Source organism: Dendronephthya gigantea, unplaced genomic scaffold (genome assembly GCF_004324835.1).
Source record: "Dendronephthya gigantea isolate DGI-Jeju-01 unplaced genomic scaffold, DenGig_1.0 000151F, whole genome shotgun sequence".
Taxonomy (NCBI): Eukaryota; Metazoa; Cnidaria; class Anthozoa; order Malacalcyonacea; family Nephtheidae; genus Dendronephthya; species Dendronephthya gigantea.
The window spans coordinates 187,367-199,462 of record NW_021163161.1 but is presented as its reverse complement, the minus strand read 5'-3'; the positions used below and the strand labels follow the sequence as shown (position 1 = coordinate 199,462).

Below are 12,096 nucleotides of genomic sequence, written 5' to 3'. Positions count from 1 at the left end.
CAGGAAACAGCCCTCTGATCTCTTCAACTCGACTCTGTACGTATTGTTTCCATTCTTTCTCCTGCTGCGTAATCCAATACAATGCGACCTTAGAATCCGTCCAACACTGAACCTTTGAAATTTCAATCACAGACTCCAGGGCCCTCTGAGTAACATTCATTAATCTGGCAAGCACGAGCGCTGAGAGTAACTCCAACCTTGGAATCGTTTGTTTTGTTAAGGGTGCCACTCTTGCCTTCAATATCACCAACCGGACATGGGATGCTTTTGGTGTGATGATTCTGAGGTATATTACGGCAGCGTACGCTTTGATAGATGCATCGCAGAACCCATGAAGCTTGTAGGATAAGACTTGCTCCTGCACATCGGGCACATAGTATCTTGGAATGACAACAGGTTGGACTTCTCTCAGGTTTTCAACTAATTTCTGCCAGTTGCATTTTAGGGTTCCCTGAAGTGGATGATCCCAGTCGCCCTTTGCCATACAGGGCCCTGGAGTCTGTGCTCCTGCACATCGGACACATAGTATCTTGGAATGACAACAGGTTGGACTTCTCTCAGGTTTTCAACTAATTTCTGCCAGTTGCATTTTAGGGTTCCCTGAAGTGGATGATCCCAGTCGCCCTTTGCCATACAGAGTTCTTGAAACAACAGCTTGAAATTTATTGTTAATGGGGATATAAAACCCATAGGATCGTAAATCTTGGAAGAAACACTGATCACATTTCTCTTCGTAGGTTGAACGTTGTTCGCCAACTCTGCAACGTCCTTGAGATCAATAATAAGATTGTCCTCGTAAGAATCCCATAAGGTTCCTAGAATTTTCTGTTCATCATCACTGATTGGAAGGCGAGGACCCAATGTACTTCCGACATAAGATGACTGCTCCTCCTGAACCAAGTGCTTGGGCTTATTGGTATCAGCTCTAGTCATGATACTTCCACTCGATGCATCATTCTTTGTCAACAGTTGGTTGGCTTGACATATCAGCTCTTGGAGTTCCTTAGAATTCGTGGTTATCTTTCGCAAATTGAAGTTGGCCTTTGCCAATCGGTTTCTTGAATCTTCATAGAGTTTGAATGTGCTGTCCACACTTTCACCACCGGAAATAAGGTCATCCACATAAATCGAATTCAGGAACGTTTCCACAAAACTCGGATCATCTTCTCGGTACTGTTCAATGTGGTGTTTTATTGTGGCATTTAGTAGGAAAGGACTCGATGACACACCAAACACCACTCTGGTAAATCGAAATGGGATAATCTTAGGGTTTGGGCTATGTACATCATCGACCCACAGGAATCTCAATGCATCCCTATCAGACTCTGCTACATGGATCATGAGGAAAGCCTTCTCTATATCTCCAGTTAAGGCCACCTTGTATGTCCGAAAACGCATCATTATGTCAACGATGTTCTGAGTCAGCGAGGGACCACTATACAGGCAGTCGTTAAGTGAAGGTCCTCTTGACTTCGCCGAGGCGTCATACACTACTCTCAATTTGGTTGTTGTTTTGTCTTGACGGATGACAGCATGATGAGGTAAATAGTGCATACACTTGATTTCTTCGTTTGGTTCTGGTGCGGACTCCACGATTCCCTTGTTAAGCTGATCTCTTATCACATTGTCATACTCCTTAAGGACTTCAGGCTCGTTACGCAATCGCTTCAGCAACCCTAATAGACGTTTCTTGCTAAGATCATAGTTATTAGGCAGTTCAGCATGATCGGGTTTCCATGGCAACTTTACCTCATAATGATTCTCCGCATACTGAATACTTTCTAGAAATTCTTCGTACACACACTGTGGTTGAATACCAACAGTTTCTAAGTCCCAAAATCTCTTCAGCTCTTGCACAAGGACATCATTCTTACATTCAACTTCTTCAGAGGCGCATTTTAGGGTATGGATTGTAGCAAGATTGCTGGTGTGGGTTGATTTCCGTGATTCATTTCCAACAGGCCCAGAAAGAACCCAACCAAGCCTTGTTTGAATGGCAGTTGGACCGCTACTTCCCTGTCGGGTTTTTCCTGTCACAATCTTCCAGTAATGATCGGAACCGATCAAGATATCCACTTTCGCATTGTGGTGACCTGACGAGTAATCAGCTAGGTAGAGGTTGGCCAGATGCGGGTAGGTCTTGCTAGCATTCAACACGAACTGGTTCTTTAATGGCTGACAAATTAACGGCACAGTGAACGCTGATACTTCAATGTTCGCTCCATGGGCAGTTTCTATACCAAGGTTAACCACATCAATAACTTGAGCATTAGTCGCGTTGGAGCCAAACGTTTTTATATTTATCGAACTTTGACCCCTTGACTGTAGACTGAGAGATCCTGTCAGTTCATTGCTGATATATGAACACTGACTCCCACCATCCAAAATTAGTCTAGCCTTGATCTTGGGACCCTCAGGATTATCTGGATTATATATATTCGCCCTAGCAGTCTGAAGAAGAACACAGTTTGATGACGTTGTGTGACACACAGTTGCATCCGGATCGGTTGTCGGACTAGGGTTTCTCTGTGGGTTTTCCCTTTGCCTGGTTTGACTGTTTTGCTCATGTTCCTCTGGGGGGTCTTTAGGAGGTGGAGGTGGCTTCTTGCCCTTGCATATGCTGATATGATGTCGCCCCTTACACACGTAGCAACGCGTTGTTGACTTACAATTTGGGCTGATATGATCCTTTCGTAGGCACACAAAACATCTCCCCGTCTTCCTTAAGATATCTTGACGAGCAGCCGGAGTAGTCACAGTTGTACAGTCCTTTGATGGGTGGGGTCCTCTGCAGTAAGTGCAACTTGGGTTATTACCAGTGCTGTTATTAACCAATGCTGAGGCTGAACCATGGTGTTTCTTGAAATCCTTGTTGGTTGGAGGTGCTTTAATTCTCTCTCTGGCTTCTAGTTCTTGCTGGAAGGTTTTCAGTAGTTTGTCCAAATTCCATTCGTTTTCCTTAACCACTCTGCTAACAACCAGCTGCAAGTTTGTCGGTAGCTTTGACATTAACATTGAAGAAAGAAGGTTCCCATACGATTCAGGTTCTACTCCCATCGATTTCAAGCTTCTGATATGCGATTGCACTGTGTCATGAAGTTGGCGCAAACCCTTCAGGTTATTTTCAGATGTAACTGATGGGAGATTTAACAAAATATCCATATGTCGATTTATAATTTGCTGTTTATTCCCAAACCTTGCTTTCAAAATAACAATTGCTTCTTCATAATTTGCATTACTTAGAGATAACCCTGCAATAGACTCAGCTGCAGCTCCATCCATGAAGGACTTAAGATAATTGAACTTATCAATTGGTGCTAAGGAGGGATTATTGTGGATAGAGGCTTGAAATGTATCCCAGAATGGGTTCCACTGGCTGGGATCACCAGAAAACCTTCTTAGGATTAACTTTGGCAACTTTACTTGCGCTACATGATTGATTGGTTGGGCTGCTGTATGCCCCCCGGGTGATGCTGGTGGTACATGTATGGTAAGAGGTTCTACTGGTTGGGGTGGATTCACAATTGATGTAGAAGACTGACCCATATTAGGGATTTCATTTTCACTGGATGTACCAGGCTGACTTGAATTTTGATTCTGTGATAGTAACATGCTTGCATTACTGTCACCACCTTGAGGTGATGCTGGGGTTTCACTGGCCATTGGTGGGGTGTTACTTGTTACATTTTCAGTCACATCAGATAATGCAGATGAACCAAACATGCTAGAGGTATTATTGAGTGCTCTTTCTACATTTTCTAAAGCCAATTGCAGTCCTTCTCTAGAAATATCACAGTGTTCAATTTCTTCCTCAATATTCTCTTCATCAACTAGTTCAAGAATTTCCTGATCAAGGACCTTTAATGTTTCAAGTTTTTCTTTCATGCTAGTTTTAAGTTGATTCAGTTTAGGCACAATTTCTTCTATATTGTTTGAGTCAAACAAACTGAGTGTTTCACTCACCGTCCTTTAAAGTCGTGTAGCCGAAGCTCGATGAGCCCCTCTTAGCCTCTTCTTCCTCGATAGATCAGCGCTCATACTTTATAGTTCTCGTTGAGATTTGTTTAAATTCCAGACTCAACTCAATTATTTTGATTTCCACTGGCTCAGAATCCAGTATTCTCCGTTATAAATCTTTAGACTTGCTGACATCCGGCTCGAAGGACCATGTTGTATAATTTTTGATTTACTGTATCTCTCCTCTTCGTAACTGTTATAATATATTTCATACAAACCAAAATCTAAACATCTTTTCTATTTTACATCTCGACTACAACGAACGAACAGACAACGTTTTTCCACGTGGCATAAATTAACTTACGCCACAGCTAACCCAAAATAATAATAACGCAACCATCATAAATATATCTCACAGAGGCATTTCTGCTTTCACTTTGTTTAAAGGTAACAATGGTTTGTGAGCTCAGTGATCTGACAAGAACTGGTGCTTTCCAAGTGGTATGGACGTAGACATCTTGTTTGAGAAAACGATAACTTTTGATATGTGAATATGTCTTGGGAAAGTTAAACAAACAAAATCCTCTTGGGCAAATTATTGAGAACATTGATATAATTTTCTAAGAACAAATCAAAAGGGGTCTATGACACAAAGTATTCCCCAAAAGGTCACCCTTACAAGTACTAACTTCGCCCAACTTGTTTTAACTTTGTTGATCAGACGAGAACCAGTGCTTTCAAAGTGGTATGGACATAGATGTATTGTTTGAGAAAACAAGAACTTTTGATTTATGAATATTTTTGGGGAAAATTTAAACAAACAAAATCCTCTGATGCAAATTATGGGAACATTGGAATTAAACAAACAAAATCTTCTAGGGCAAAGTATTCCCAAGTGCTCACCTGGCCAAGTACTACTAACTTGCCCTTATGCAAATTATGAGAACATTGGAATAATTTTCTGGGAATAAATCAAAAGGGGTCTGCAACACAAAGTAATCCCAAGTGGTCACCCATGCAAGAGGTCACCCATGCAAGTACTAACTTCACCCAACTTGTTTTAACTTTGTTGATCCAACAAGAAGCAGTGCTTTCAAAGTGGTATGGACATAGACATCTTCTTTGAGAAAACAAGAACTTTTGATGTATGAATATTTTGCAGGAAATTTAAACAAACAAAATCCTCTTTGGCAAATTAATGAGAACATTGGAATAATTTTCTGGGGAGTAAATCAAATGGGGTCTACAACACAAAGTATTCCCAAGAGGTCACCCATCCAAGTACTAACTTCACCTGACTTCTTTTAGCTTTGGTGATCAGATGAGAACCGGTGATTTCCGAGTGAAATGGACGTAGACTTCTTGTTACAGAAAAGAATAATTTTTTGATCTATCAATATTTTTGGGGAAATTTAAAAAAACAAAATCCTCTTTAGCAAATTTATAGAAGAATTGGAATATTTTTTTAGGAATAAATTGAAAGGGGCCTACGACACGAAGTATTCCCAAGAGGTCACCCATCTAAGTACTAACTTCGCCTGATTTTGTTTTAACTTTGGTGATTGGACGAAAACCGGTGATTTCCGAGTGAAATGGATGCAGACTTCTTGTTAGAGAAAAAAGAATTTCTTGATCTATGGAATATTTTGGGGGAAATTTAAACAACAAAATCCTCTTATGCAAATTAATGAGAACATTGGAATAATTTTCCCTAGAACAATTTTTCCCCAGAATAATTTTCCCTGCAAACAACAAAGTATTCCCAAGTGGTCACCGATCCAAGTAGTAACTTTGCCCGACTTGTGGTGACCCATGCAAGTACTAACTTCGCCCGACTTGTTTTAACTTCGATGATCAGATGAGAACCGGTGCTTTCAAAGTGGTATGAACATAGACATCTTGTTTGAAAAAACAAGAGCTTTTGATCTAAGTATATTTTTTGGGAAAGTTAAACAAACATAATCCTCTTAGGCAAATTAATGAGATCGTTGGAATATTTTTCTGGGGAGTAAATCAAAAGGGGTCTACGACACGAAGTATTCCCAAGAGGTCACCAATCCAAGTACTAACTTCACCTGACTTGTTTTAACTTCGGTGATCAGACGAAAACCGGTGATTTCCAAGTGGAATGGATGTAGAGTTCTTGTTAGACAAAAGAAGAATTTTTTTATCTATCAATATTTTTGATAAAGTGAAACAAACAAAAATCCTCTTGGGCAAAGTACTCCCAAGCGCTCACGTGGCTAAGTACTAACTTTGCCCAACTTGTTTTAACTTCGGTGATCAGACAAAAACCAGTGATTTCCAAGTGGAATTGATGTAGACTACTTGTTAGAGAAAAGAATAATTTTTTTATCTATGAATATTTTTGAGGAAAGTAAAACAAACCATTGGAATAATTTTCTCGGAATAAATCAAAAGGGGTCACCCATCCAAGAATTAACTTCACCTGACTTGTTTTAACTTCGGTGATCAGACAAAAACCGGTGAATTAAAAGTGGAATGGATGTAGAGTTCTTGTTAGAGAAAAGAATAATTTTTTTATCCATCAATATTTTGGAGGAAAGTTAAACAAAAAAAATTTTCTTGGGGAAATTAATGAGAACATTGGAATAATTTCTTGGGAGTAAATCAAAAGATGTCTACGACACGAAGTATTCCCAAGAGGTCACTGTAATGTATGGGATTTAGTACCATTTGGTGTATGTGATATAGTTAGCTTTAGGTTAAATACCAGGCTCCTACGGCTAGGTGTGGCTGTTAACGAAGCCAAAATGGCGAGTATTAATATTATAAAATTACACGTTTAATCGAGAAGAATCCGTGTCATTTACTGACCATCACGGCATATAACATTGGCGACGAGGAAAAACAATATTTGTAGAAGACTTTTAAACAATTAATAAAAGAAATACATGGAGGAAAACAACAATAATAGTATTAAAACGTTTGACTGTTTTCGAGACCCCGAAACACTTGGGTTAAGATGGAAACGGTGGTTATCTGGTTTCGAATTATATGCAGATGGTAAAGGTTTAATTATTACAAGAGATAATGCGACAGTTGAACAGAGAAGACATGCCTTATTGTTGCATCTAGCAGGACCAGATGTCCAGGACATATTTTCAACCCTACTTGAAACAGGTGATGTTGAAGATTACGATAAAGCTATTATCCCTTTGAATAAGTATTTTATTCCAAAAGTCGATACAACATATGCAAGGCATTGTTTTAGAAGTTATAGAAAATAAACTCAGGCACCAGGGGAATTTGCAACTAGGTGAAGACGAGCTGCAAAAGACTGTGATTATGGAGAGGAAACGGACAATCAAATCCGTGATGAAATCCTTTGCAAATGTATAAGTTCATATATTAAAAGAAAACTTTTAGAGGTGGGTCAAGGACTAACCCTACAACGAGCACTAGAAATTGCTGAGAATTGTGAGAAAGTTAATTCACAGTTGGCAGCCATGTCGGCAGTGAAACAGGACGGTGGTGAAGTTGTGAATTATGTAACAGGGAAAAAAGATGGTTGGCAAACATAATAGAAAACAGAGAATGGGTGAAGATAAAACTTGTTACAGATGTGGCAAAACTGTCATTTCGGAAAAGATTTTAGCTGTCCAGCAAGAGGAAAAGTCTGTCGAAAGTGTGGGTTAAAAGACCATTTCGAAGTAAAATGTAAGACAAAGCCCAAGGAAGAGAAAAGGCATAACATCAATCGACACTCGCAGCGTTGATAGGCAAACTTGGGAATGGCTGAAAAAAACGAACGTCGTGTGTACGTCAACTCGTTCAGAAAAGAAACTTTATACCTATGCTTCACAGGAACCATTGGAGATAATTGGGACATTTAATTGCAAAGTTTCTGTTGGTCATCGTACCTCTGATGCAGATTTGTGTCATTTCTGGGAAAGGAGAGTCACTCCTTGTAAAGATACAGCCATGAAACTTGGAGTTCTAAAGATGGGCATGGATATTGCTTCAGTGAGGTCAAAAACCACAGAATGTCGAAGAAATGATTCAGATAAAATATCCAGAAGTTTTTAAAGCCGTTGGCAAGTTGAAAGGTTGGACAGTACAACTTCATATTAATTCAGAAGTAAAGCCAGTAGCCCAACCAGTTCGAAGGATTCATTTTGCGATCCGTTCAGTTTGCGACCCAAAGTTGAAGAAAAGATTAATGAACTTATAAATCTAGATATTATTGAATCAGTGGAAGGTCCAACATCATGGGTCAATCCAGTGGTAATAGTTCGAAACCAAATGGGGAGATAAGACTTTGCGTTGATATGCGCAGAGCGAACGAGGCTATTATGCGTGAAAGGCATCCCATTCCCACAGTTGGTGAGATTACACAAGGCATGAATGGAAGCAGTGTCTTAAGTAAGCTTTATTTAAAGTGGGGGTACCATCAGTTAGAACTAACTCCTGAATCGAGAGATATCACCGCGTTTGTCCCCCATTGTGGATTATACAGATATAAAATACTATTGTTTGGAGTCAATTCTGCATCGGAGCAATATCAGCATAAAATTCAGAGAGTACTTGCAGGATTAGAGGGGCAAGTAAATATATCTGATGACATTATTGTATACGAACAGAACCAAAAGGAACATGACACTCGATTAGAGAATGTTGTCAAGAGATTGAAAGATTTTGGGTTAACACTGAATGTTGAGAAGTGCCAATTTAGCATGGATCGTCTGACATTTGTTGGAATGGTCTTGTCTGGAAAGGGTATTAGCTGCACAGAAGAAAAGGTGAAAGCAGTAGTCGAAGCTAGAGAACCAGAATCAGCATCAGAAGTGCGAAGCTTTCTGGGGCTGGTTAATTATTGTGGTCGGTTTATCCCTGATTTGGCAACCATATCAGAACCCTTAAGATGTCTGACAAAGAAGGGAGTACCATTTAGTTTTGGGCCGAAGCAAAAGAAATCATTTCAAGAGTTAAAGAATCTGTTATCAAGTTCCACAACACTTGGTTATTTTGACAAAGATGCACCAACTCAAGTAGTTGCTGATGAAAGTCCAGTTGGATTAGGGGCGGTGTTGACACAGACCCAGAAAGATGGTCCACAAGTTGTAAGCTACGCGAGTCGCAGCCTTACTGAGACCGAAAAGAGATATTCGCAGACCAAGAAAGAGGCTTTGGCTCTGGTATGGGCCTGTGAGAAGTTCCACCAGTATGTATATGGGATTCAATTTAAATTGATCACAGATCACAAGCCGTTAGAGGTCATCTATGGGCCAAAATCGAAGCCTTGTGGACGTATAGAGCGGTGGGTGCTGCGAATGCAACCATATCAATTTAAAGTAAAATATACCCCGGGATCAAAGAAAGTTATGTGCGGTTCGTAGCAGTGATGGTGACACCTAGCGCAATGACAACTCGAAAAGTTGAAGAAGCCTCTGCGGATGACGAAGAACTTGCGACGGTCAGAAAGTCTATAAATGATAGTTCATGGGACAAAATTGCCTACAAACAATACATTCCGTGTTGTGATGAGTTATGTGTAATTGGTCAACTGATACTCAGGGGAACGAGAGTGGTTATCCCGAAGAAATTGAGACCTAAGGTGCTGAGTTTGGCTCACGAGGGGCATCTCAGTATTGTGGGAACCAAACAAAAGCTTCGAAGTAAAGTTTGGTGGCCAGGTGGAAAAGGATGCAGAGAAGTATTGTAAGGCGTGCCATGGGTGCCAATTGGCTAGTCTACCTGATTTTGTAGAACCCATTAGAACAACTACTCTTCCTAGTGGCCCATGGAGAGATTTAGCTGTTGACCTGTTAGGACCTTTGCTGACTAGAGCATCAATATTGGTTATTATCGATTATTACAGTCGTTATTACAAGGTTGTTATCATGAGATCAACTGTTACTGATAAGATAATCGAGAGTCTTGAAGAAATCTTTTGTAGATATGGTCTTCCAGAAAGTATTACATCAGATAACGGACCTCAGTTTATCTCTTCTGAGTTCAAAGCTTATATGGATTATCAAGGAATTCGACACCAAAGAGTTACTGCGAAGTGGCCCCAAGCAAACGGCGAGGTGGAACGACAAAATCGGTCACTGTTGAAGAGAATCCAGATCGCACAGGCAGAGAAGAAAGATTGGAGGAAAGAAATAAATGTATATCTGTCCTCTTATCGTAGTTTACCCTCATCCCACTACGGGAGTGAGCCCTGCAAAATTGTTGTTTGGGCGGAAAATACAAATGCGTTTGCCAGAACTTCCGGGTGTGTACGTTGATCTGGAAGTAAGAGATCGAGATCATGAGCAGAAGAATAAAAGTGAGTATGCTGATGACAAACGAAGGGCTTGTTACTCCGATATTTGTCCAGGTGATAAAGTCTTGGTTCAGCAAGAGAGGAAGAATAAATTCTCAACCCAATTCAATCCTGTTCCTTTTATGGTGGTGAGGAAACATGGGAATAGTTTGGTAGTCCAATCGAAAGATGGAGTACAATATTCACGCAATACCTCACATTGTAAAAAGTTTCTAGAAGATTTTGAAGGAGAGTGTCAGTCAGAAATTGATACGGAACAAGTGGAGTCACCTACCAGTATAGGAAATAAAGATATTCAACGAACGACCATTGAGACAGAGGTGCAAGATTTCGTGTCAACACAGCATGAAACAGCAGGTGAAGACAGAAGAATTCCAGAAGAAGGAGGGACAATCGGAGTAGGACAGGTGAGTATTGCTAAGAAAAACGTTCCATTAAGACGATCAGAAAGGATTAAAAAGAAACCTAGTTATTTAAACGATTATGAACATTGAAATTACTTCTAGTTAGTAGGATATTGTAATTTCTAGTTATGTTGTATGGTAAATAAGTACATTTGAAATGATGAACTTTTAGGACAATCTTAAACTTTGGAAAAAAAAAGAGAACAAAACTTTAAAATGAACTCAAAAAGGGATAGAAACTTTATAGATTGGTTTTTTTATTTAGAAACTTTTTCTGGAAAAGGAGGGATGTAATGTATGGGATTTAGTACCATTTGGTGTATGTGATATAGTTAGCTTTAGGTTAAATACCAGGCTCCTACAGCTTGGTGTGGCTGTTAACGAAGCCAAAATGGCGAGTATTAATATTATAAAATTACATGTTTAATCCAGAAGAATCTGTGTCATTTACTGACCATGACAGCATATAACAGTCACCCATCCAAGTACTAACTTCGCCTGACTTGTTTCAACCTCGGTGATCAGATGAAAACCGGTGATTTCCAAGTGGAATGGATGTAGACTTTTTGTTTGAGAAAAGAAGATTTTCTTGATCTATGAATATTTTTGAGGAAAGTTAGACAAACAAAATTCTCTTGGGGAGATTAATGATAACATTGGAATAATTTTCTGGGAGTAAATCAAAATGGGTCTACAACACGAAGTATTCCCAAGAGGTCACCCATCCAAGTACTAACTTCGCCTGAAAACCAGTGATTTCCAAGTGGAATGGATGTAGAGTTCTTGTTAGAGAAAAGAAGAATTTTTTTATCTATCAATATTTTTGATAAAGTGAAACAAACAAAAATCCTCTTGGGCAAAGTACTCCCAAGCGCTCACGTGGCTAAGTACTAACTTTGCCCAACTTGTTTTTTTTAACTTCGGTGATCAGACAAAAACCGATGATTTCCAAGTGGAACGGATGTAGACTTCTTGTTAGAGAAAAGAATAATTTTTTTATCTATGAATATTTTTGAGGAACGTAAAACAAACCATTGGAATAATTTTCTGGGAGTAAATCAAAAGGGGTCTACGACACGAAGTATTCCTAAGAGGTCACTCATCCAAGTACTAACTTCGCCTGACTTGTTTTAACTTCAGTGATCAGACAAAAACCGGTGATCAGACAAAAACCGGTGATTTCCAAGTGGAATTGATGTAGACTTCTTGTTAGAGAAAAGAATATTTTTTTTTATCTATGAATATTTTTGAGGAAAGTAAAACAAACCATTGGAATAATTTTTTGTGAGTAAATCAAAAGGTGTCTATGACACGAAGTATTCCCAAGAGGTCACCCATGCAGGTACTAACTTCGCCTGACTTGTTTTATTTAACCTTGGTGATCAGACGAAAACCGGTGATTTCCAAGTGGAATGGATGTAGAGTTCTTGTTAGAGAAAATAA

The 12,096-nt window shown here is 39.5% G+C and overlaps 1 protein-coding gene and 3 pseudogenes across 1 annotated transcript; all 4 read right to left on the bottom strand.

The window, feature by feature from the left end:
• Positions 1-441: 441 nt before the first annotated feature.
• On the bottom strand, positions 442-3,885 carry LOC114537146. The gene has a single exon (XM_028558277.1). It carries the CDS (start codon positions 3,883-3,885, stop codon positions 442-444), a length of 3,444 nt encoding a protein of 1,147 aa, XP_028414078.1.
• Positions 3,886-4,596: 711 nt separating this feature from the next.
• LOC114537157 lies at positions 4,597-4,716 on the bottom strand (annotated as a pseudogene).
• Positions 4,717-5,197: 481 nt separating this feature from the next.
• Positions 5,198-5,316, bottom strand: LOC114537155 (annotated as a pseudogene).
• Positions 5,317-5,978: 662 nt separating this feature from the next.
• Positions 5,979-6,097, bottom strand: LOC114537158 (annotated as a pseudogene).
• Between the last annotated feature and the right edge of the window lie 5,999 nt (positions 6,098-12,096).

Excerpts from the sequence above, each read along its gene's own strand:
- LOC114537146 (XM_028558277.1), bottom strand. The coding sequence starts at position 3,885 with ATGAAAGAAAAACTTGAAACATTAAAGGTCCTTGATCAGGAAATTCTT.